The sequence below is a fragment of the Erythrolamprus reginae genome, chromosome 2, assembly GCF_031021105.1.
Source record: "Erythrolamprus reginae isolate rEryReg1 chromosome 2, rEryReg1.hap1, whole genome shotgun sequence".
NCBI lineage: Eukaryota > Metazoa > Chordata > Lepidosauria > Squamata > Dipsadidae > Erythrolamprus > Erythrolamprus reginae.
In genome coordinates this window covers 91,169,408-91,195,781 of record NC_091951.1, presented here as the reverse complement: position 1 = coordinate 91,195,781, position 26,374 = coordinate 91,169,408, and the positions used below count along the sequence as shown (strand labels likewise).

At 39.6% G+C, this 26,374-nt stretch overlaps 2 protein-coding genes across 2 annotated transcripts in view; one reads left to right on the top strand and one right to left on the bottom strand.

The window, feature by feature from the left end:
* GLYCTK (glycerate kinase) overlaps nucleotides 1–346 on the bottom strand; it is a 42,625-nt gene extending 42,279 nt beyond the window's left edge. Inside the window, exon 1 of the mRNA XM_070738676.1 lies at nucleotides 296–346. The gene's annotated coding sequence lies outside the window, so the exon portion shown is untranslated. The remainder of the gene's footprint in view (nucleotides 1–295) is intronic.
* WDR82 (WD repeat domain 82) lies at nucleotides 258–24,529 on the top strand. The gene is made up of 9 exons (XM_070738679.1): nucleotides 258–824; nucleotides 8,392–8,489; nucleotides 12,374–12,440; nucleotides 14,072–14,171; nucleotides 15,615–15,731; nucleotides 16,026–16,181; nucleotides 17,611–17,680; nucleotides 19,044–19,186; nucleotides 22,361–24,529. Exons 1-9 carry the CDS (start codon nucleotides 664–666, stop codon nucleotides 22,388–22,390), a joined length of 942 nt encoding a protein of 313 aa, XP_070594780.1. The 5' UTR covers nucleotides 258–663; the 3' UTR covers nucleotides 22,391–24,529.
* Nucleotides 24,530–26,374: the final 1,845 nt, after the last annotated feature.

Genomic DNA, 26,374 nt, shown 5'->3' with positions numbered 1-26,374 from the left:
CCATTTCAAGCACATTCGTAGATTTTATTAATTTATATGCTTTCTGCATACAGTATTATGTCGTTCGTCCCCCCCCCCCCCAAAAAAAAAATTGTGCGAATACTATCCTGGCTGCGGAAGGAAGACAAATTCCTTGTGTGTCCAATCACGCTTGGCCAATAAAATTCAATTCATATCCCTATGCTATCCTATCATTAGATCCCACTGTCGGTTTCGCGCGCTTTCAGCCTCTAGCTCTCTCCCCCACCTCCCGACCCGCGCAAGCTACAATACTCCCGCTGGCCTCGAGCCTTACTCGCGTATCCCAGCATGCACCAGACCGGTAGCGTCTACCGTTGCGACTCCTTTTCTTCGCTTCTGTTTCCTCCGGCGGCCCACAATCCCACGCGTGCCGACACCGCCACCCGCTCGCCCGCCCTCGCCCCGCCGCTCCAAAGCCGCAAAATGGCGGACACAATGAGCCGGAGTTGCCGCCGCCGCCTCCCGCTTCCCACAGCCTGAGCGAGAACCGCCCAAAGGCCAAGTCACTTCGGTCCGCTTCGCTGGCTCGGCCTTCTCCTTCTTCTTCCCGCCTTTCCCGTTCTCCGGCTTCCCCATCACCTTGGCCGGCGCGCAGGCCCCGCCGGCTCCTCCCCCCCTTCCCCCCCCCGTAACGGCGGCGGCATGAAGCTGACGGATAACGTGCTGCGGAGCTTCCGCGTGGCCAAAGTCTTCCGCGAGAACTCGGACAAGATCAACTGCTTCGATTTCAGCCCTAACGGCGAAACCGTCATCTCCAGCAGCGACGACGATTCCATCGTGCTCTACGACTGCCAGGAGGGAAAGTGAGTGGCGGAAGGGGGGGCGGGAAAGGCTGCATGCGGGGAAAGAGGCCCTTGGCATAGCAGGGCCTTTGTGGGTTGGAGGGAGGCGGGATGGGGAGCCGAAGCAGAGATGTGGCTTTTCATTTCACCCAAAGCCCGATCCGCAAAGAGCGGCTCTTTTTTGAAGCTTTTAAATGGGCGGGGAGAGGGGGAGCAGGCGGGGGGAGGGGGAAGACATTGGGGTTTGGTTTTTTTTGGTGGATGCTCAGGTGCATCTACATCTCTGGGGCTCTGCGGTTTCTTCTACTTTCACGTCTGAAAGTAAAAGAAACCGCAGGGACCTTTTAAAAAAAAAATCTCGCTCTGGAAAAAGGCATGTGATAAGCCTAAATTAAACATATGCTTTTTTTGAACTCTGATCATGTTCTTTATTGGCCAAGTGTGCTTGGACACACAAGGAATTTGACTTTGGTATATATGCTCTCAGTGTGCATGAAAGAAAAGATACATTTGTCAAGAATCATGAGATACAACACTAAAATAGAATAGAATAGGATTCTTTATTGGCCAAGAGTGTGATTGGATACACAAGGAATTTGTCTTTGGTGCACATGCTCTCAGCATAACATAAAAGAAAAGATACATTTGCCAAGAATCAAGAGGTACAACACTTCATGATTGTCATAGAGTGCAAATAAGCTATCAGGAAACTATCAATATATGAAAGGCATCTCCGTTTAAAAGGCACCTCCGTTTAAAACTCTTGTTGCAAACTATCATCGTTTATGAGGGTGATGACCTATCTCATTTTCATTTCATTTTATTGAATCTTTTGATTGTGTAGACTTGTAAATAAATAAAACACTATCAAATATCAAGTCTCCTGTGGCAGCATCCCCAAAGCTCTCAAATCTATATCAATACTATATTCTTAAATTTCTCACCATTTCAAGAAGTGTTGTTTTGTATTTTGTTTGAAAAACGGCCCAGAGTCGCTTAGTAAATGTACAGTAATGGGCAGTTGATAATCAAACGTAGGACAGTATTATACTGATGAGCAACTTAGGTAACAGTTTGCAAGAATATTTTTGGCTTTAGTGTGAATCGTTTGAGATATTATTCAATGATCTATTTACTTTAGGGATAATAGTGAAATATGAAGTGGACTTAACTATGAGAGTTGTTTGATGTTCTCTGAGCTTTGTTGTTTTCTTGCAGAAATTTCATTACCCAAAGTAGGTAACATCATTGGTGCTAGTAAAGAATAGGGTTTGCTCCCAATTTATATTCTAGTTCAGTGATGATGAACCTATGACACACATGCCATAGGTGGCATGCGGAGCCATATATGAGGGCACACGAGGCTTTGCCCTATTTCAGCTTTAGTGCAAGTGTGCGTGCTGGCCAGCTGATTTTCCGCCTTCTTTTTGGCCATTTTTCGCCATCCCCAGGGTTCAGAAAAGCCTCCTGAATGAAGCCCAGGGATGGTGAAAAAGGGCTCAACAGCCCAACTGGAAGTTCATTTCCAACTTCCAGTTGGCCTGTTGGGCCATTTTTCTCTCTCCTCAGGCTTCAGGAGGCTTTCCTGAACCCTGGGGAGAGCGAAAAACAGCCCAATGGGCCTACCGGAAGTCCAGAGACTTCAGTGAGGCCTATGCGCATGCACAGGAGAGGAGTACGGATATTGTGGATATATGCAGGGAGGGAGTACACATGCACAGGGAAGGGCATTGCATTATGGGTGTCCATAATGGGCATCCTTTTGGTACCCAAGCAAAAAGGTTCGCCATTACTGTTCTGGTGGATTGCCCTGTCGGTGTTACTGGGAGTGATCTGGGTGATTCTTTGTTCAGGATGTTTATTGTTAGTTTGTTTGACAGTTCCTTGATTGGTGTATTGTTTACTTCTTGATTAATATTAATCTTGTTATTAATCTATGCTCATGTTGGTTATTAATGAGGTTGTGTTCTGGTCTTTATGTTTCCTTTTTGGCTTGTCTCTTTTGAACAGTATGTAAATGTTATTTACTTCCATGTGCCTGTTCATGGCAGATTTGCCAGAGAGCTAGGCTTCCATGAACATTTTTAACTTGGGTTGGTCTAGGATGGGTGTCGACAACCTACAGCTCCAGAGCTGCATACAGTTCTTTTGTCCCTCCTTTGGGTCCCTGGCTGGCCTTGTCCCTTGTCCTCCCCTCCCAGGCATTCCTTGCGTGCCCTGAGACAGTAAGGGCGATGGCGCTCCATATTCCGTAGTGGGAGCAGAGCACCCCTGTACTTGCTGGGACTTGTGGGGGCTTCCAGCCCTTGTTGGTGTTGCATGCACCTCAGTCGCTCGGGGAGACTGAAACCTGCTCTCTGCCCCAAGACACAGGCCTGGCCTGGCTGCGGCCGATGCTGCTGCTCTTGCCACCTCCATAATCTGCCCACTGTCTTCACAGCACAGTTAAATTTAGTGTGCGTCACAATGGTGAACACGGTGTCCCCTCTTCCTTCTGCAGCCCATTACGACACAGAGCATCAGCTGCAGCCAGACTGGACCAGTGTCTCGGGCCAGAGAGCTGCACAAGCCAGGCAAGGAGTGACTGAGATGGGAGTTCAAGGGGGTGGGGCCAGTCAGTGGTGGGTTCAGCCAACAGGGAGCTACAACAGGTGGATAAAAGAGCTTCATTTATCTGGGAACCTGAAGCCACTCTTGATTTAAATCATATGGAAAGCACCCAAAGAAGAAGAAAGAATAACATCAGTTTAAAAAAAAACACTGTCGCCTGTTTTTGGAAATGATTCAAGAGGGAGCACGTGGACACACATAAGAGAGAGAGAGACACAGGGAGAGTGATAGATGAGAGAGAGAGAAAAGAGAAAGACACAACACACACACACACACACACAGAGACAGAGATACCTGTTTTCCCACAGAAAAGAAAATACCGGGAGCCACAAAATCTGGATGGGGGGGGTGTTATGGCAAGTTGGCCACACTCACCCAGGTTTTGTGTCTCCCAGTGTTTTCTGTGGGAAACGGGTCCAAATGGCTTTTTGGGTGTTTAAGGTTGGAGACCCCTGGTTTAGGATGGTCAATTTTCCAGTTGAAATTCTGGTTGTCTGTTCATAGGTTGTGAAATGATGGAGTTCTCATCATGCCTTCTGACAGCTAATTGGGATTCATGGATGCGTTTTGGTAGTCTTTGGGAATCCCAGTTTGGATAAGGAAATGTCTGCAAGAAAAGAAAGAACCAAGAACTCATTTCAATCCTGAGCTACAAATATTTTCCTTTATGACCTTAGCTAATTTAGTAATCACACCAGGCAATTGTGTATTTGCTAAGTGACCATATTTTTCACTACTGTGAACAATAGAAATGAAATTGTAACTGTAATTACTTCAAGAACTGCCTTGTATTTATTTTTCCATATGGCTGGAAGCTTAATGATTTGGGGATCATTATTGCAAATGCAGTTTCATATTAGTGGATTTTAATGAAGTGGATAGTGAAGTTGGAGATAGATAATGTATGTTTTTTCTAATTAGGCATACAGTTTACATTTGCTGTAAACCCAGTGCTACCTTGTCCCAAATCCAAAACTTTATCTATCAGTAAAGTACAGTAATACCTCATGATACGAACTTAATTGGTGCAAGGAGGAGGTTCGTAAGACGAAAGGTTCGTAAGACGAAACATTGTTTCCCATAGGAAACAATGTAAAGTCAATTAATCTGTGCAACCAACCCCCCCCCCCCGCAAAAAAACGGCTTTCGGCGACTGCTGGGAAGCCGCGCGGCTGTTTTAAAAGGTGACAGCCGGCCTGGGGGGCTTGCCAGCACCCCCCCAAACCCGGGTTCAGGGAAGTGCTGGCAAGCCCCCCAGGCCGGCTGCGACCTTTTAAAACACCCGCGCCGCTTCCCAGCTGTCTCCTGAAGCCGAACGCTAAAGCCGAACTTCCGCGTTCGGCTTCGGGAGACAGCTGGGAAGCGGCGCGGCTGTTTTAAAAGGTCGCAGCCGGCCTGGGGGGCTTCCCAGCAACCTCCCGAACCGAACCCGGGGTTCAGCAAAATTTTGCCTCTTATGAACTTTGTTCGAGTTACGAACCGGCGTTCAGGAGGCTTCTGGGAAGCCCCGCCGCCCGGCTGTCACCTTTTAAAACAGCCGCGCGGCTTCCCAGCAGTCTCCGAACGCCGGTTCGTAACTCGAAAAAAGTTCGTAAGAAGAGGCAAAATTTTTCTGAACCCCGGGTTCGTATCACGAGTTGTTCGTAAGACGAAGGGTTCGTATCTTGAGGTACCACTGTATTTGACTTTCATGCTTGCCAGGCATTCTTCAATTTTTGAGCATGAGGCTGACCTTCCCAGTTCCTTAAATAAGAATAAGCAAATTTATTAAATATTCAATCTTGTAATTAATTGCTAATTCTTATTTAAATAGGTACAGTATTGTCTCAAGTAAATGTTATTGATAAGTAGTTTGAATGCAGTTTAACATATGTAAAACAAAAAGGAGAACGGTTGAATATTGGGAAAAATATCCAGGAATCTTTTGTTGTTGTTAACTTTCAAGACTTCTTGAGCCTTTTATTAAATTAGATGGCTTAAAATCTAAAACAATGGGAGTGGTGGGATGTGATTGTTGTTTTTTCTGTACCAGCTTTTACTCATAAAGGAGGTGCTGGATAGCTTGCAGAGAAACATTATGTTTTTCACCTTTCAGCCAAGAAAAATAGCTTTACTTCAGCTACTTTTCTGGTAACAGGAACAAATATTTCTTGCCAGGCGCTAAGATCCACACAGTCCTATCTCCTTGACCTTCCAAAAAGCTTTCAAGAACTGGCTTTTCTCCCAAACATTGGGATGGTGTAAGGCTGGAGCCCAGTGATTCTGACTGTTTATGTATTAGGGAGTGTTGCTTAAAGCGCCAGAAGTTGTTTTGTGGATGTTGGTTTTTTTATCTTTTTATTGCTATTGGAATGAGTTGGCTACAATTTTTATTGTTAGGACAAGCAGGCATATGCCTCATAAATACATACATATCATCTTAGAACTGAAACCTTGAGCAAACAGTATCAGTACTGTTATCCCTCTCCATTGTCACTGTTAAAATTGCATCCTGTTTTATTTATTTATGTTTCATGTTTCTAAATTGCTCACCTATCTCAAAGAGGGGCTTTTTTGCTGTGTGAACAACATTGGTTGGTTATAATTAAATCATAGTAATACTGATATGTTTAGAAATAAAATACAATTAGTCCTCGATTTTATTTCAAAGTTAAAAGTTTTGTTAAATGTTATCATTAAAGTGACCAGCATTTTTCAAGTTAGACTATATGAAAGAGCTTGTTATAGTTCCCTAAATATTTGGGTTAAAAAGAGGGGTGCTTCCAGCTCTTCTGCTAATTTGCTGAAAGCTAATCATAAAAAACAACAAACTATTTCATTTTGTGTCTGTGGCACCTTTTGTCCAATACAGATTGAAAGTTAGAGAATAAAAACATGTAGTAGTAAATATCAAGGAAAGGAAAGAAGAAAGGATATGAGAATAGAATACGTCAATGAAGAGGCGTACATAAGTGCACTGGTGTGCCTTTCGTCCCCTGTCCAATTGTCTTTCCTTTCTCACACTTATCATATATATTTTCTTTCTTTCATATATCCTCTCCTCTAAGTTCACTTTACCCTTATATATATTACTGCATGTCTATTTTTCTTCCTATGTATTTGTGTATTGGACAAATGAATAAATAAAATAAAAATAAATAAATAGAGTAGAGGAAAGGATATATGAATGGGAGAAAAGATATATAAAATATAGGAGAGACAATTGGACAGGGAAAGATATATAAAATATAGGAGATACAATTGGACAGAGGATGGAAGGCACACTAGTGCACTTATGCTCGGCCCTTACTTACCTCTAAGAAATCTGGTGAGGCCAACCGTGGAAAGTGTAAGGGGAAAATGTTGGGGGTTGACACCACAGAGTCCGGAAATGAGTTCCACGCTTCAACAACTAGATTGCTAAAGTCATATTTTTTATAGTCAAGTTTGGAGTGGTTGATATTAATACACACACACACACACACACACACACACACACATTTGTTTTCATAGATCTTCACAGGTACAGGTATGAAGGTCTTGGCATATTCGGGTTTCTTCCCGTGTAGGATTTAGAGATTTCTGGTGACGTTTCGACAAGGTCCCACTCATCACCTTCAGGCTGGTGTTTCTGTCCTTGTTCTAGGGCTAACACAGTGAGATCTGAGCTGCCTTCCTTTGTTCTAGGGCTGTGTTAGCCCTAGAACAAGGACAGAAGCACCAGCCTGAAGATGACGAGTAGGACCTTGTCGAAACATGGCCAGACACACATTTGTTTTCATATATCTTCACAGGTACAGGTATGAAGGTCTTGGCATATTCGGGTTTCTTCCCATGTAGGATTCAGTGATTTCTGGCCATGTTTCGACAAGGTCCCACTCGTCATCTTCAGGCTGGTGCTTCTGTCCTTGTTCTAGGGCTAACACAGCCCTAGAACAAAGGAAGGCAGCTCAGATCTCACTGTGTTAGCCCTAGAACAAGGACAGATATATAATATATATTTGGCTAATATATATATACACAGTATATATATATTAGCCAAAATATAGTCTTGCCAAGGAAACCAAATATCGCTAAATGTAAATATATCTTAGTTGCACACAGTATAAATATAATATAATGACAATTCAGACTGTCAACACACACACATACACACAGAGACAGAGCTTATAATTAGTCTTATGAGTTAAAATTGTGTACAGGTAGCCCTTCACTTAGAATCATATGCTTAGTGATCAACTCTGAAGTTACAATAGCACTGGAAAAAGTGACCATATTTCTCATTTATAAATATCACAGCATCCCCACTGTCACATGATCATATTCAGACCCTTAGCAACTGACATGTGCTTATGATAGCTGCGTTTTCCTGTGGTCACCATTTGTAATCTACCCAGCCAGGTTCTAACAACAAAGTCAATGGAGAAAAGCCAGATTCATTTAACTCCCTTCTTCAGGTCCCGTCAACTAGACCGTGTCACTTGGCGGGACCTAGGGGAAGAGCCTTCTCTCTGGGGGCCCTGGCCCTCTGGAATCAGCTCCCCCTGGAGATTCGTACTGCCCCCACCCTCCTTGCCTTTCGTAAGAGTCTAGACTCACCTATGCCACCAAGCGTGGGGTCATTGGATTCTGAGCCCTGACTGGTGAATGTATGGTGGGTTTGTTGATTGAATAGATATGTGTGTATTTTAATTGGGGGTTTTTAGTTTTTAGTTTTAACTCTTTAATTAATTGGATTTTGATGTGCATTGTCTTTTTATATGTTGTAAGCCGCCCCGAGTCCTCATAGAAGGGCAGCATATTAATCCAATAAAACTTAACTAAAACTTAACTTCAAAACTGCACTGACAAAAAAAGGGGGCATAAATGGGGCCAAATTCATTTAACAATTGCCTTGATTAGCAATGGAATTTTGGAGCTCGGTGATGGTTATTAAGTCAAGGATTACCTGTAGGGCAAAATGGAATTTCTCTGTAATGTTTTTTTTTCTTCTTGGCAGGCCCAAGAGAACACTTTATAGTAAAAAATATGGAGTTGATCTCATCAGATATACTCATGCTGCCAACACAGTTGTATACAGTTCCAATAAAATAGATGGTAAGTGAGCCATTTTTCCTGGTAGTTGCCTATGCACATTGGAGGTTTAACATAATTGAAGGTTTGAGAAGACTGGTTTTGACTAAATTAATAGTGTATTCATTGAAGCTGTTAATTGATAATGTAGTGTTTCTTAATTTTAAATCCTAATTTTAAGGCACTGTTTTAAGGTGATTTCCTGAGCTTTGAGACAGAAGTAAATCAGAATGAAATGCAAGCATACAGTAGCAATTTAATACCGGTTAAAAAGAAGTTTATCTATTCTTTTGTCTATTCTTTGAACAATTAACAAAGTTTTTGTCACTGAATAGGTTGTACGTTTAATGGGATGACTTTTATTGCTTTAATTTGCAAACAAGAAAAACAGGCTTCTTCTCTTTCTCGCTTCCTCCAGATCATTAGATGACAGTAAATTATATACTTTATTGGAACAGTGTATATCAATAAAAATGCAAATAATTGTTCATTATCAAAACAATAAAATATCCTGTTAAACATATCATATCCCCATAGACCTTCTTAAGTAACAGTTTTTCACTTACTTTTAAGGGAAACTTTAGGTTTCTGCAAGTTCTTTTGCCTAATTCAGCAATTTCTTCCTTTACTCTAGAGACCTTGTATGCCTTTCTTAGCAACCATAAACAACACACACATGTTATTAAGGCCTAAAATCCTTTACATGTTCCTGTAAAGTCCAAAATCGCACAAAGCAAAACATTTAACTTGAAAATCTCTGCATTTTGAAAATGTACATCTAGTTGGCATGTCTTTTTCTTTCAGGGCCTTCTTTTCATATGTTTCCTCCTAATTCTTGGCTTACAACTAGTTTTCCATGTCTTTTGCTTTTTCTATTTCTTTCACAGACAGCAGTTTTTACTGTTGGTTGATTGCTATCCTCAACTAATAAAATATTTGTTGAATTATTACTATTGAACAAATGTGTATCCTGCTACAATCATAAAACTGGGTGGCTTACAAAATACAGGCAGTTATAAAATAAACAGGCCAATTGAACCCAGATCTAATTCATAATTTCAGGGCCCAAAGACCCTCTGGGGAAAAAAACTTCATTTTTTTCATAAAGTGGACAATGTTGGAGATGGAAAAAATGTCTATTTAGTCTTTCCACCGGGCCAGTCACATCATGGAAGAACAAAATGTATGGGTTCCCCCCCCCCTAAATTACCCCAAATGGGAAACAAAACAGCTGCTTCTGGCATGAGTGGAAATGCTGAGACCAACTCTAGCAATGAAATGCAGCCTTGCAAGTAACTAGGTGTCCATGTCAAGGGATACATGACTTTATAGGTTAAAATTAGCACTTTAAATTGTACCTGGAAGATAATTGGAAACCAGTTACAGTCCTTAAAAAACATGTATAAGTGGTCCACTCCTGTAGGCACCTAAGTCACTTTATTTTGCATCAGTTGAAGCTTCCAGAGTGTCTCCAAAGGCAGCCCTATCTGGGACACAATGCAGCAGTCTAATAAGGGTGGTAATGAGGTCATTGGATATTGTAATCAGGACTTTCTGTGCCATGTAAGGTCACAACTGCTGCACCAGCCAAAGATGGGCAAAGATCCTCCTGACTGCACCTTCCACCTACAGATTAAACAAAAGAAAACAAATCCAGGAAGACTCCCAATTCATAGACCTCTTCCAGGGGCAATGCAACTCCATCCAGAGACAAAGAGAGAGTGTTGGAGTCCTGTGCATGCGGAGAAGCTGAGTTTTCAGCACTGCAGACTTGTGCTGAAAGCCATCTTCAGGGAACTTCTCTGTGAAGTTTCCTGAAAGTGAGCTGCAGCACAAGTTCAGAAGATTAAAACTCTGGTTCCAGTGTCCAGCCAGAATTGGATCCTGCAACATTATCCTGAGACACCTATATTCGCCTTCATTCACTGACAATCAATTTCATATGCTGCAAGATGATACATGTGGAATAATCCTGATCAAATTCTTTCCTTGCTTTCCAAATGCTTGATGTTAAAAAAAAGTATTTGAGAAGAACACCATTATGTATGTTATGTTTGTTATGTTATTATGTCTTATGTAAATAATTGTATTTAATACATATTAACAGAAATATTTTGGCCATTTTTCTTATGACAAAGCATACAGAGACAGATAAATTAACTTTCTTTTTTCTTGCTGAAAATGAGTGTGTCTGAATTATACTTTGAATGTGAACCAAGTCTATTCATACCATCATTTGTGAAGCATTCTTGATTTTTTAGCTTTTCTTCTGCTTACAGCACATTGCCTGATTCCAGGCTGAGGTAGTAGTTTGTACAGTTTGAGGGTCTATGATACCACCCGGTACAGGAGATAACTGTACAGGCCACTGCCTTGCCTGGGGCAGAGCTTTACGACTACAAGAAGAGATTTCCTGCCCATGTTTGTTTGGTGCCAGGTAACAGTTGTTCTCTGGAAAGCATCAGTTTGTCTCCAATGCTTGTATATGTTTCAGATTTCCCTGTAGCTCTTTTTTTTTTAGTGGAGAGTCATCTCTTCAAACTTTTAGGTCTAATCTTGTTCATTCATGTTTCTCTGCAAAACTATGCCTTGGAATAAATGCTTGCTGTTTCATCGGAAAATCCTGGAGCAGATTACTTCCACAAAATAGAAAAACTGCAGAAATATGAGCTTGCAGGCATAAATTGTTATCGTTTAGTTTATCTTTGAAGAAAGAAAAATTGACATTATCCTGTAGGAAACTATACTTAATCTGTCATACCAGCTAACTTACATATACTTTGAAACTTGATCACCTACAGATAATTTTTTTAAGAAGGTCCTATAATTTAGCAACCTTCCAATGCATTCAATCTGTATTTAACAGTCATCTACATTTAAATTAGTTATAAATGCTGCAATAAAATATTACATATTAGTCTTGATTTCATATTCATGGTTTATATATGCTACTAAATTTTTTCCTTTTACATTGTTTATTTATACATATAAAAGCAAAAAACACTCATGCAGCATTACAAAATCTCCAGAACCATAAAGCCTACAAACTTGAAATTTGGCATATATGTTCCTCTTGGCTTCTAGGTGCTCGCTAAGAAAGGATTTTTTCAAAATGATCATGAGATCATTAGTATTTCTTATATTATTATTAGCACGCTCTGCTGCTAAGGAGTTAGATGTTATACTCTCCCTCCCCACCTGAAAAGAACTCTATTACAACCCCCAGCAATGTGGACTGGGAATTTGGAGAGGATCAATGGGGCCAGCCTGAAGGAGAGAAGGGGATAGATAAAAGAGGCTTCTATGGGGCAAGCCTGAGAGAGAGAAAGGGATAGGAAAGGATCAGTGGAGCCAGCTTGAGAGAGAGAAGGGGATAAGATAGGAGAGGCCTTTGTGGGACAAGCCTAAGGGAGAGAGATCACATAGTTTCAGAGCGGAGCACAGGCATTCAGCTAGTCTGCTTTATAATATAAGGTGTAATTGGTGTTTCATATACATATTTGTATAGCAATTACTGAGCTCAAGATGAATTCTGGTTCTGTATCTGTGCATATAGAAAAACTTTGTGTGTTTTTTGAGTCAGATTCTTACTGAAGGATACACTTCATGACCGTATTGTGTACACCCACAATAGCTGATTGGATTTACGTATTTGGTTATGCCATAGTTTATTTTCACTACCAAACCAAGATACTTGAATTCATACAGAGCACTAAATCTTTGCGTGAATGGGTGAGCTAGGAATTGTGGTTCATGGCTAAATGTGTATGAACTTAAAAGCTAGTTAATTCCATTATTAAAATATGAGATGTGCAAGTTGTCTAATATTAACAAGTCTTACTCTAATAAGCAAACTGTATTAGAGAGTACTTTTATATAATGTTTATCTTGTTGATGTTTCCATACAGATACTATCAGATACCTTTCCCTTCATGACAATAAATACATTAGATACTTTCCAGGACATAGCAAGAGGTAAGATGAGTAGAGTATAGCTTATAATTTTATATTGCTTTGACTATAGGAAGAATTAAACACCTAAAAATAATTATAACTAATCCACATAAAATTTTGTTCTGTTTTTATTTACCGCATTTTTCAGTGTATAAGACGCACCAGAGTCTAGGACGCACTTTTAATTTGGGGGGAGCAAAACAAAGAATGTGGGAGTTTTAAAAATATTGTAATTTTTGCTCAGGGATTTCTGGTAGACCAAAAGAGAATGTCCAAAAAAAAAGATTTGGTGTGAAGGATTTGGTTTCCTCATTTCATATTTATCAACAAGCCAAGGCTATCCATTTGGGGCAGAGGGTGGGGGGTGGTATGGCATAGCAAAATGCACCATAGTGCATAAAATTCACAGAAACAAAATATAAAACATGTATTCACCAAAGCAGTGAATTATTTTAGAACACACAGTATCAGGATTTAATACAATTAAAAAGTTGGGTTCTAGTTAAGCATTGTCCAGATTTTCCTTGGAAGATCAAGCTAAAAGGGTATTGTATATAATTCAATGTAAACTAACCTCTTTGTTGTGCATCCCAGGAAATGTGACTTTGTCACTGCTAAATAGTTTATACATTCTGACTGCTGGACCTTACAAGGATTTCCCAGCAAGAAGCAGCAGCATGAAAACTTATTTCCATACTAAGTATGACAATTCTGTTCCTCCTGAGACACAGTTTCTTTTAATAGTGAGCTCTCAGAGCTGCCTACCCCCTGAAATGCAATGCTCTGTTTTGGTCTCCGCACACTCCATTTTTGGAATTGGGGAGGGGATCATGGCACTTCTGCCTGGAAACACTTTTCTCCCCATTTCAAAAACGGAGTGTGCGGAGATCAAAACAGAGCATTGTGTTTTGCACGCCCCATTTTTGGAATTGGGAGAAAAGTGGCTTTGGGCTGCAGCGCCAGCCAGAATCACCACCACCTGAAACGTGACGCTCTTCTTTTGCCTCCTCAAGCCCCGTTTTTGGAATGAGTTTTCTGACTGCAGTGACGGCCGGAGCCACTCACCGCCCACCCATCCCCATTCCAAAAACTGGGCTTGAGGAGGCAAAAGAAGAGCGTTATGTTTCAGATTGTGGGTGATTCCGTCCGGTACTGCAGCCCCAAACCACTTTTCTCTCTGCAAAAGCGGAGCATGCAGCCGGCACTGCCTGCTGCCCCAAACTCAATATTCTGTTTTGATCTCCACACACTCTGTTTTTGGAATGGGGAGAAAAGTGTTTTCAGGCAAAAGTGCCATGATCCCCTCCCCAATTCCTTGCCTTATGTCTCCTGCACAGTGCCCTCTTCGCCAACCGAGTCCCTACCTACCCCTGGACGTGAGTGGAAGTGATCCCTGTTGCCTGCAACTACCTCAAAATGCAATGTGCGGAGGCTGAAAACATCCGAAGGGTGGGAGCTGGTGGGTGGGGCTACATTCAGAATATAAGACGCACCCAGTTTTTGACCCTCTTTTTGAGAGTAAAATGGTGCGTCTCATACACCGAAAAATACAGAATGTTGCCAAACTTTTCACCTTTTTTCAAAGAATAAAATATATATGGCATGTGATGCAGACTGCTTTGGCTATATTATTTTTTCCCTCTTCATTTCAGAGTTGTTGCTTTATCTATGTCTCCAGTGGATGATACCTTTATATCTGGTTCGCTTGATAAGACTATCAGACTTTGGGATCTTCGGTCACCAAATTGTCAGGTAAACCTCTAAAATCCACATGAAGTATATTAATGTATTTCAAGTGTTGTGTAGATTGTAGATTACAGACTATATTTCCTCTGTACTAGTAGATATGAACAATATACAGATACACACATACCTCAAGCCAAAGCCTGGCATGTTAAAATGATTGAGAAATTATTGTTTTCCGTTACTGTTAGAGATGCCATCACTTTATTTAAATAGATCACTGCATTTTGATAAAAAGCAGTTACTTGTATTAACTCAGCCTGAGATTTACCTTAATCATGTGGGAGTTGACTTTTCAACAGTGAAAATTAACACATAAACAAAAGACTTTTCAGCATTGGAAACAGAAACATACGGCTCTAACTATTTTAGCAGTTTGGAGAATTAATATAGATCCACCATGGATATTTCTAACAAATAGCTTTAATAAATCATTGCTATTATTTAAATTTGTACTCTGCCCAACTCCCAATGACTCGGAGCAATCCACAAGTGCAACTGTTCAAAACACAAAATACAGTGAGAGGCAAAAATGAAAGATGACACGGATGACAAGCACCCAACAGAAATGAAAGTGACACAGACTTCTACAACTCAACGACTTAGGTGTACAGCACAGTCTTCAAATTCCTTTGAAACACCAATAGGTGGGATCCAGGGATGGGTTCCAACTTACCTCACCGCCGGTTTGCTTCCTTCCACGCTGCATGGCTGCACGCACATGTACAGTGCTGAAAATTTGCCCCCAAAAAGGCCAAAAAACCAAGATGGCACCACATGCATTATGCTGGAAACCTGGCTTTTGCACATGTGCAGAAGAAAAAAAATGTTTAAAAAAGGGTGGCTTCAGTGGACCAGCACTGACAGAACCGGCTCTGTGATGTCACCAGTGGTTTGCTAATGGTTCTATAGAACCAGTACAAATCGGGAGGAACCCACTTCTGGTGAAACCAGTCAATCAGATTTTGGGGGGAAACTCATTCCAGAGCACATGTGCTGCAGCAGGGAAATGCTGCTTTCAGAATCCCAGCAGTTCATATTAATAGTCAATGGGACTTGGAAATTGAATAAGCAAAGCAGATAACTATGGAAGACAGTCCCTAAAGTAATTTGACCCACCACTAAAAAGAGCAGATTAACAGAGTTGGAAAGGGACCTTGCAGATCATCTAGTCCAACCCCCTGCCCAAGCAGGATACCCTGCATCTGCTTTCACCTTGAATTGAACTCACAACCTCCTGATTGTGAGGCAAGAGCTCCACCTTTAGGTCACAGCAGCTGCAGATATAGAGAGACCTTTATAGATCAGTGCCTTGAAGCAAACAGGCAACTAGTTCAGCTCACAAAGGGGTGGGTGGGTGTGTTACTTTACAACATTTATATAGCTGCTCATCGTATATTGAATTCTGGATGGATATATGTGTGTGTGTGTATGTGTGTATTCAAAATCTAGGGTCTGATGCATCCACAAGGAAAACCTGTATGCTCATTTGATCCAGAGGGGCTGATATTTGCAGCTGGGGTCAATTCCGAAATGGTGAAACTTTATGATCTTCGCTCCTTTGATAAGGTAATTAGTATGTAATGTTTAAGTGCATTCTAAATGTGGCATCTTTTCTGAGATGAAATTCCTAGGATCAAAGATTTAATATACAAACATATAAAAACAAAACATGAAGATTGGGATTTCTAAGAATTGAAGGATAAACAATTTTCAGGTATCCTTGGCAAGTTTTGTGGCCTAAGAAAATGAAAATTCCTTCCCCATTCAGACACGGCTTGCCTAATAAGATATTCTTTGCAAAATGATCTGAACATCTGGAATAGTTTTGCTGATGCCAACATCTGTCTTTCTTTTTTGAAGGGTCCATTTGCTACCTTTAAGATGCAATATGACCGAACCTGTGAGTGGACTGGCCTGAAGTTCAGCAATGATGGAAAACTTGTTCTTATTTCAACTAATGGAGGGATCATACGGCTCATTGATGCCTTTAAAGGAGCAGTTCTTCATACATTTACAGTGAGGAGCAGTTCTATATCTCCACATATGGTCTTTGTTTTGGATGTTTTTGTGAATTAAGTCAGGATTTATAGAATAGAATATTGAGTTAGCGTTGCAGTAGAAGAGAATTTTATAGATGAAAATAAGAATATACTTAATTCATCAGGTTATTTTTGCTGACCCCTTTTTATTAAGTGGAAATTGTTATATAAGACTGAGCCATTAAGCTGGAATATCTTAGAGTAACTTCTCAATTGAGAGAGTTCTACTGGAATAAAGAGATGAAAAGATAATTGATAAAGTAAAAAGCACTTTATAAAATCACACGTTAGATTATGTTTTAGCATCCTCCCATCCTCTTACACACTTTTCAACCAATGGAGTTAAAAGTAAATTATTCTCAATTTCAGTCATTCATGGCTGTAAGTATTCATTCTCATTAATCAGGAGAAGAAAAAGTTCCTGTTCTGTGGTCCATTCTAGATTTTTAAATAGTTCAGAGATGGTAACAATTTTTCAACTCTACAATTTTTATATTTTCCTGAGAGAAATTACAGATGGTGTCCTTGTAATGCTATTCAGATTTTTCCCCTTCAATTGAGGCTTTGAGAGGTGGCTTGAACATAGTAATTAACGCACTTGGCTTGGAAACCAATAGAATGTGTGTTGTAGGCCTCCCTTAGATATGAAAGCCAGTTGGATGACTTTGGGCCAGACATTGTCTCTTTCATCTAGCCTATCTCACAGGACCGTTTTGTAGAAAAAATAGGAGGCAAGAGTATTATGAATGTGTGCTGCCCTCAGTTGACCAGTACAGAAAAATAGGCAATATAAAATGATGGTGATGACCTTCTGAGTGATGATGCCTTTTTCATTCTGTTATCATCCCTAACCTCTTGTACAAAGTTTTCATAGATACAAATCTTTCCAAGACTAATCCTAAATTAATGAGATTCCAATTGATTTTTAATAAATGTACTTGATATTGTACACCAACTTCGTGAGGGAAACAGTTATTTTATGTCTATTTTGTGCTAAGACTTAAAATCTTCTACAGTATAATAACCTTGTGATAGCATGGATGTGTGTAGTATTTTAAGGAAAAAAGTTTGGTTGGTGAGCTCCATTATTGAACGGGCAGAGTGTGGTTTTCTCCTTCGATGGTGGTGGGCATTTTCCTTGGAATAAACCTTTTTAAAAGCTTTCAGCAGACTTTTTATCTGCTTCTCTCCTGAAATGGCAAGCTAAATGGCATTGCAGACCATTTTTGTTTGAAATAGCTTTAACTTTTCTGTTATCTTTTATGGTCACAATCTCATTGTTTTTTGTTCTGTTGTTCAGATGCTAAATTGTGTCTGATTCCATGGATCATAGTACACTAGGCCTCCCCATCCTCTACTGTCTCAAGAGTTTGCTCAAATTTATGTTCATATTATTCTTTTTACAGGGATATAATAATAGCAAAGCTGTCACATTGGAAGCTTCATTCACTCCAGATTCTCAGTTTATAATGATTGGTAAGAGAGTTATATTTCCTATGTACTGTAGAATAGAATTAGAATTTAATTGAATTAATTGAATTCTTTATGTCTAAGTGTTTATTGGACACCCAAGGAATTTGTCTTTGGTGCATATGCTCACAGTGTACTAAAAGAAAAAATAAAATACATTCATCAAGAATCATAAGATACAATCAAAAGAATATAAATTGTAAAAATACAAGCAACATAGTGGAAAGCAATAGGTACTAGGAGGGAAAGCAATAGGTACTAGGAGGGATGAGAAGAATAATAGTAATACAGTCTTAGTAAATAATTTAACAGTGTTGGGAGAATTACTGTAGTTGTTTAACAGTCATGGCATTCGGGGGGGAAAACTGTCCTTGTGTCTAATTGTTCTGATGTGCAAATGCCCTATAGTGTCATTTTGAGGGTAAAAGTTGAAAAAAAATATGTTCAGGATGTGGGGGTTCTGTAAATATTTTCACAGCCCTCTTTTTGACTCGTATGTTATACAGGTCCTCAATGGAAGGCACGTTGGTAGCAATTGTTTTATCTGCAGTTCCAATTATTCTCTGAAGTCTGTGTCTCTCTTGTTGGTTTGCAGACCCAAACCAGACAGTTATAGAGGTCCAGATGACAGACTCAATAATTCCTCTATAGAATTGTATCAGCAGCTCTTTGGGCAGTTTGAGCTTTCTGGGTTGGTGCAGAACTTTCTTTGTTGTGCTTTTTGGGTGACGTTTTTGATGTATGTAGTTCAAGATTGTTCTGATTGCACCACAAAATTCAACCTGTCATCTGTATGTAGATTCATCATTGTCTCGAATGAGATCAATTGTGTCATCTGCAAGCTTCAGTACTATTAACAGAGGGAACTTTTGAGATGCAATCATTGGTATATATAGGGAGAAGTGGAGAGGGCACACAGCCCTAGGGGGCTCCTGTGCTGATTGTACAGGTATCACATGCAATTTTACCTAGCTTCAACTGCTGCTTCATGTCTGTTAGGAAGCTTGTGATCCATTTACAAGTGTGATCCGGTACCGCTAGCTGGTGTAGTTAGAAGAATATCTGAAATGATGGTTTTGAATGCTGAGCTGAAATCTATAAAGACACTCTTGCATAGGTCTTTGGAGATTCAAGATGTAGGAGGATGTATATATCAATGCAATGTATGTATATATCAATGTAGCATCAATTATATAAAATAATTTCAGGTCACTTCCATAAAGCATCCAAGTGCTTTGTATCATTTGGAGAGGATATATGGTGCTTCATTATATGGTGCTTCATTTTTGCTAGTGTGTTATTTATTGCTATTTATTTGAGTTGCTTGATAAATCTATTCTGATTCTGTTGATTCTGGTTGAAACTGCAGGATCAGAGGATGGGAAGATTCATGTCTGGAATGGAGAGACTGGAATGAAGGTAGCAGTGCTTGATGGGAAACACACAGGACCCATTACCTGTTTGCAATTCAACCCCAAATTTATGACATTTGCCAGTGCATGCTCCAATATGGTAAGGAAACCTAAGTTGATTCAAATTTCTAAGCAAAACAAGTCCTTCTGGATTGACAGGACCTTGGTGTTTTCTGAGCTTGGTTGTTTTCTTGCAGATGTTTCATTACCCAACATCTGTAATAAAACAGCCAAAACCAGAGAACACCAAGGACCAACACCAAGGACTCCTCCTTTTGGACTTGACCTACAAATACTCTGGTACCTTCAGGAATGATTGTACTTCAGTTAAAAAGTTCAAGAAATTATTATCAAAAATATATCACTACTCTTTGTGATTCTTGTTTATTCGCTACATTATCTTGAAATTTTGAGACTATATTATTAGTGATCTCAGAAAATGGCTACTATAGGGAGCTTGCCTATTTGTAAAAAATGGCTTCCAACTTAAAACAATGCAACAAAAACTTCCAGAGCAGGTATGCTTATTTCCAAAATATCTTTTTACCAGGAAACAATCAGATAGTTTTGTTTTCCACTAGTCTCTACACTCGTTGGCATGAGACCGCTAAGAGACAAGATAATAATCATCAAATGTCTGAAATAGTGCTGAAGAAGGAATAGGCTTAATATGTATTGAACCAGAAGGAAGGACCAGAACCAACAGGCTAAAACTAAAAGTAAGAACTGTGAATAAGCTAAATGACAGGAAAAACTTTCTGATTGCTCAACATGTTAGCCAGAGGAACAGGCAAACATATAATATAATGAGATCTCCTTTGCTCAAGGTTTTCTATACAGATAATCTCCAGCAGATCTGCTCTGGACAAGGGTTGGAATAGATGACCTCGAATGTCATGCACAACCTTATAATTCCATGGGCTATAACGGAATGGACAACCATGAGATAGTAGTGGAAAAGTGTAGAAAACTAGTCAGCACTCAGTTTTGGGCAGCCCAGATATACTGCCCGTATTCCACTTAATATCACTAATCTTTTTTTTCTAAGCAGAGAGACATTTTCAAACAAAGCCACCAGGTTGCAGTCATTTTTATTTTCTAAATATTCCTGTTAGGCATATGTGCTGGTTGAATCATTACTGCAACGAGAAGGTGGATCTGAAGAAGTGGCAAAGTGATGCCCCTGGGATATCATTCTGCTATTTCTCTGCTATTTTTTTTTAAAAAGCAATATTATAGCTCCACTTTTTCTCAGTCACAAATGAATATGTTATTTCTGTAAAGAAGACAACCCCTCTTCCTGAGTCATATATATACAGGTTAGACAATAGATAATTATTTCTGTATACTTGGATAACTCTGGGTTGGCAAAAGAGTGGTAAAACATACTCCAGATCTTTTTCAGAGCAGGAGCCTTCCTTTAGCATTATTTAAAAGCCCTGGTATGTGGAAGGGTATCATTTTAAGAATCCCATTGGCCTCTGCAAGTCAAGTAATGTTGATTGGAATAATTGAAATAGAAAATGTTTGGCACTCAGATTGATTTAAATAAACGTCATGCATTTTTATCCTGCATACATGCATTCCGGTTTCTGTATTATACCAAATTGGTATACTGAATTTGATTTTGAGGTTAATCTCCCCGCACACTTATTTAATAAAAACCAAAATAAAAAGTATATTTGAGTTGTATTATTAGATCACTTACATTCAGTGGTTAGGGTTCTTCTAGACCAGGGGTCCCCAAACTTTTTACAAAGGGGTCCCCAAACTTTTTACAAAGGGGGTCAGTTCACTGCCCCTCAGACTGTTGGCGGGCCAGACTATATAAAAAATCCTGTGGTTTTCTTAACGCCGCCCTGGGGGAGGGGGGGAGGCGAAGTGGAGCAAGTCCCCAACTCCTTGCCAAGTTTCCTTTCTCTCTCTCTTCCTTCCTCTCCTTTTCTCTCTTTCTCTCTCTCTTACTCTCTTTCTATCTCTCCCTCTTCCTTTCTCTCTATCTCTCTATCTCTATCTCTCCCTCTTTCTTTCTCTTTGTCCCTCTTTCTTTCTCCCTCCCTCCCTCTCTATCTCTCCCTCTTTCTTTCTCTCTCTCTTGCTTTCTCTCTCATCACTCACTCACTCTCTATCTCTCCCTCTTCCTTTCTCTCTCCCTACCCTTTTCTCTCTCTTTCTTTCTCTCTGTCCCTCTCTCTCTTGCTTGCTTTCTCTCCCACTCTTTCCCTGTTGTTTTCTTTCTCTCTGTCCCTCTCTCTTGCTTTCTTTCTCTCTCTCTTTCTTTCTCTTTCTCTCTTGCTATCTCTTTCCCTCTCCCCTCTCTTGCGCTCCTTCTCTCTTTCTCTCCCTCTCTCTTTCTTTCTATCTTGTTCTCTGTTGCTCTCTCTCTTTCTCTCCCTCTCTTGTTCTCTCTTTGTCTCTTCCTTTCTTCTCTGCGGAGGCCGCCTGGAGGTTTGGCATCGGCACATCCACGGTAGGCAGGGACGGCGCACCTCCCTTTCCTTCTCCCATCACCTATGTTTACTGCGGGCAGCCGTCGCCGCGGGTTTCTCAGGTGGGAGCTGCCACTTCCCTCCAGGCAGCCAAGCCAGGCGGCCTCCGCACTTTCACCGCTCCCCGCCCCCAACTCCAATGCCCGGCTCCGTTGCGTGGCCATCGAAAAGTATATTTGAGTTGTATTAATAGATCACTTACATTCAGTGGTTAGGGTTCTTCTAGACCAGGGGTCCCCAAACTTTTTACATAGGGAGCCAGTTCACTGCCCCTCAGAGTGGGAGGTTGTTTTTGCGCGCGTGGCCGTGCGCCTTAGAGAGAACACTGCTCTCCACCTCCTCTTCCTCGCCGCCACCAGACGCTCAGCAGCAGACTGCAGTGAATGGATAGGAGATTCGGGAGCTTATTATATCTAGATGTAAAATCTCGTACACTGCCGCGGGCCGGATAAATGTCCTTAGTGGGCCGTAGTTTGGGGACCGCTGTTCTAGACTGTTTTTCCACTGCTAAAAAGTTGCTTCCAAATATACATTTATGAATACTCAGTGTTACTGAACTAGTAGTGCCTGAGAAATGTGTAGGTGCATTGTTTTAATCTTGTAGTATCACATTAAATCAATTACATTGTAGTATCAGAAAATTCAGCGTTAAAGACAGTGTTACCTGGGAAAATATGAAGATTCGGACAAAGTAAAAACTCTGTAACAGCAGTATGTTAGTTTTTGGCATTGTTTTAAGACAAACCTTCCTGAACATTAATATTATCCTCTGTTTTTTTATTCAGGCCTTTTGGTTGCCAACTATAGATGACTAATCTGAATTCATCACTTCCAGTGGACAGTTTCCATACTGTATTGAAAGCAATGCAGTATTTTTAAAGACAATTGTGAAAGAATTGGAATTGTGTCAATTGGAGATGAATCTTCCCACCAAGCGCATTCTGCATGTATCTCCTTTTGTCAAGCTACTTCCTGCATCTTCTACAAAAGATTTATTCACATGGCTAGACAGTTCCTGTTCTGAATATCTAAACATCTCTTCCAACATCAAATTGAAGCAGAACTATTACAGCTGGAAATCAACTAGCAGCTTTGCTTCGGAGTACATCCGGAAAGAATTTTGCCAGCCTTTTGTCTTTGTAGCTGACTTGTAAACTCCTGGGATTTTGGACTTGGTGAAATGTATACTTTCTGACATAGTCTGTCCCATTTGAAATATCAGAAGTAACCATGCCGTGTACTCTTGTGCTATACAGATACCTTTGTGCCATACATACATACATTTTTACAGAGACAGACCGATCAATATCAATTGCTAGGGGGACATTGTTAAAGATGTTTAGCCTTAAGTGCTCCAACGGGTTTTGAATCTTTAAGAAACCATACTGATCCTCTTGGTCATGGGCAGCTCCTGACATGAACAGATAATTGGGGTGTTTGGGTAGAATGCCAAGCAATACAGAAGTCTCCACTGTACTGGATGGAAATGCACTTCCTGTATCTCTTCCTTCAGTGTTTCTTTGCAGATTTTTATAAATTATAGGGAAGGGGAGGAGAATGTGAAAGGGTCACTATTGTTTTTTTTACTAGCAGGTATTAAAAAATAGTAATATTGGACCAACAGCAGTATTCTGGAATGAGTGTTAGCGTACTTGTCTCTCTCAAAGCATTCCACATTTCTATTCTTCAAGTACAAACTGACATTCCACTTTTCACAATGCAAGTAATACAACTCCTCCCTCTTGCCTACACAGGAGATTTCCATTCATTAAGCACTGTGATATTCTGTACATGGAAATTAGCCTTTTTCATTAGTGGGTTAGGATGAAATTGTATAATTACCAGCTGATTTCGGTTTTATTTCTGCTGTTTCTACAGTTTCATCCAAGTCCATTTTTTTATTTCCTGTAGTAGAATGAAGGCCTGTTTTAACTTTCTCTAAGCATCCTTTCCAAGGCAGCAGAAAATTAAAATTCATGTCCTCCTAAGATTTTGATTTTTTAATATTGATGCTGCATTTCCTGTACATGTTAATGGTGTACCAGCTACCATAATCTTCAGCACCTGATAAACTGAACACTTAAAAAACTGCATTTCATAGAAACATCATGGTCTAGTTTTATTAATATTAAGATGCTACTGTTATTTCCATCCATCAGAACACTTGGAAAATATCAGCACCCTTCTTTGTACACTTGGCTTTTCTCAGAAGTGTTCATATTCCATGGAGATGTTTACACTATTGGTATTGTACTAAAACATGAAGTTGAGAGGCATGAGTCAGGCTGAGCAATATAATTGGGGACGTTTGTTTTGGTGAATAAAAGAAGGGGAAGGGAAAATCTAGCTGACATTAAGCAGACTGTCGGGTTTGTATTTAAACTGGGTTTTGTTTATGTTCAACAGTTTATCTCTCACAGTAAGATTTTTTTTTCTGAGTCAGCTAATACAGATAACTTCAGTTTAGGGAATTTCTACCTCTTGGCTTGTTCTTTGTGAAAGATTTTGCAGGCCAATGAGCAGCAGTTTTGAGACATAGGGCAGGATTGTCGACACTTTGTGACAATTAATTGCACAGTACACTAAATTATATGTTTTTTTTAATGGCCAGTTTTTACCAGTTTTTAATCTTTACACTTGTTCATAATTTTAGCATCATTTCTTCAGTAACAAATCGATAGAAACATATTTTTAAGAAATGAATATACTTTTGAATACACTGCCCTTCACTTAGAACTGGTTTTCATTTAATTGAGTAAAAGTTAACTTTTTACCGGGAATTGATTGTGGGATGTTTTTGTTTCTTTAAAAATGTTATAATTTGCAATGTATTCTGATTTTTTACATTATGCATTCTAATAACATACTGCATTTTTACATCTGTATTTTGCAGCTTGAATATTTTTATACATATTTCCAGTCGGAGAATAAATTGCAGTATTAGGTATAAGACAGAATTGCTCTCCTGTATAAATTGTGTTTTTTAAGTTCCTTTTTAATTTCATCTCTATGCACATCCTTGAGTCAAAATACACTGGTTGGCTATTTTATTACTATTTTAAAAATATAAATAAAAGCTGAAGCAGCTCAAGATAGTAATATGTAACTGCATCCAACCCATTTTCATATAATTGTAAACCATTTGGATGTTGAAAATGCAGTGTCATATTTTGATTAGCTTATGTATTTCCTTCTGTCTTAAATGTTTTTGGACAAAGTAGTTTCTTTTTAATGTCAATTTAGTATTAAGGAATTTAATAGTATTAAATTTAATAGTATTATAATGCCCAAATCCTCAAATATTCTCTGAAGTAAATCCAGTGCAATGGTTCCCAATGTGGGGCCCACAGCCCACAGTGGGGCAATTTGATTTGTAAGGTGGGCAATTAGAATCTTGTTTAAACCAAGTTAATGGCCTTTTAGCTTCCTCTGCGTGAGTAGGAGTTCACTTTTTGAGTAGTAAGAATTATATGTCATGGGGGGGGGCAGAATCAGAATTTTAGAGATGCTTGGGTGGGGCATTGCCAAAAAAAAGGTTGGGAACCACTGATCTAGTGTTATTCTCTCTGCAGATTGCTCTAATGATCCTCTCCTCCCTCTGCTGTTTTACCACTTTTCTGATGGTTGCCTTGTAATGTAATCCAAAAATGTGAAAGTCTCTCTATTACAAGGGAGAAAGTAAAAGGAAAACTTACCTCTTTTTTCCTATTTTATCATCCAGTGCCCTTTCCAATATATTCAAAAGTATTGTCACAAAATAAGCAAACACCTTATCTTAAATTTTCTTACATTAACTCCATGTTATATTTTTTACCAAAAAAAATTTAAAACTTTTTCCCCCTTATTCACCAAGTCGAATTCTCTTATCCTGCTTGATCTAAAAAATTATAACTTTAAATTACATCTAAGAGTGTCCTTAATAGACTGCTGATTAGGATTTCTCTGGCCACCAGGCTCTGCTGCAGTACCATCCCAGCTCCTTCAAGGATATTTAGTCCACCATGAATTTCTCATAGCGAGAAACATCAAGTCACCAAATTAAGGGAATTAGCATAGCAGATAAAAATTATTGAATGTATTTGTCAATGACATGACTATAATTCCTCATGCAAAAGAACAAGAATGTGTCAGTTTTCAGCTTGGCAGTTAATTTCCAAAAGTCCACAATAGTTTGTATTTATATACTCCATAAACAAAAATATTTCCTACATCTTAGGTAATTAGGAGTTAGCATATCAAATCATTGAAGCTATTCCATGATGATTGTAGCCCTGTTTGGAGTTTTAAAAGAAGACAAGATTTATGTAAACATTTTGAGTTGTACAGCAGCAGTAAAGTGCCCAAAATTGATTACAAACCCTTAAAAAAAATAAAACATTGGCAAAATTCTAATTGCCAGAAACAAAGCTTTATTATGTTTTAAATCAACATATACTGTAATGCCATAAAAACATGCCACAAAATTTTAAAATTATAGTAAACTGCTCAGCTGGTATGAACCATGCCTTGAATTCCACCAAACAATAGTCTGAAAATGCTGAATATGTCTTTTCTCCCCAATAGTTCAAGTTAAGAATTTCCATAACTACCCAAATAATATGCTGAATTTGGAGGATGAATTTATTTCAAAATTTATTCTATACAGTTCTAACTCTGTTTATAGCCAGTTTTAGTGGTAAGGCACTAGCTAAAGAATGAGACCATGAATTCAAATCTCCCCATTGCCATAGCTGGGTGACCTGGGTACAGTCACTCACTCTCAGGCCAATTCACCACATAGGGTTGGTGATACGTGGAAA

Coding starts and splice junctions, on each gene's coding strand:
- WDR82 (XM_070738679.1), top strand. CDS start 664: ATGAAGCTGACGGATAACGTGCTGCGGAGCTTCCGCGTGGCCAAAGTC. Junction 825..8,391: donor TACGACTGCCAGGAGGGAAA/GTGAGTGGCGGA, acceptor TCTTCTTGGCAG/GCCCAAGAGAACACTTTATA. Junction 14,172..15,614: donor TTCGGTCACCAAATTGTCAG/GTAAACCTCTAA, acceptor TTCAAAATCTAG/GGTCTGATGCATCCACAAGG.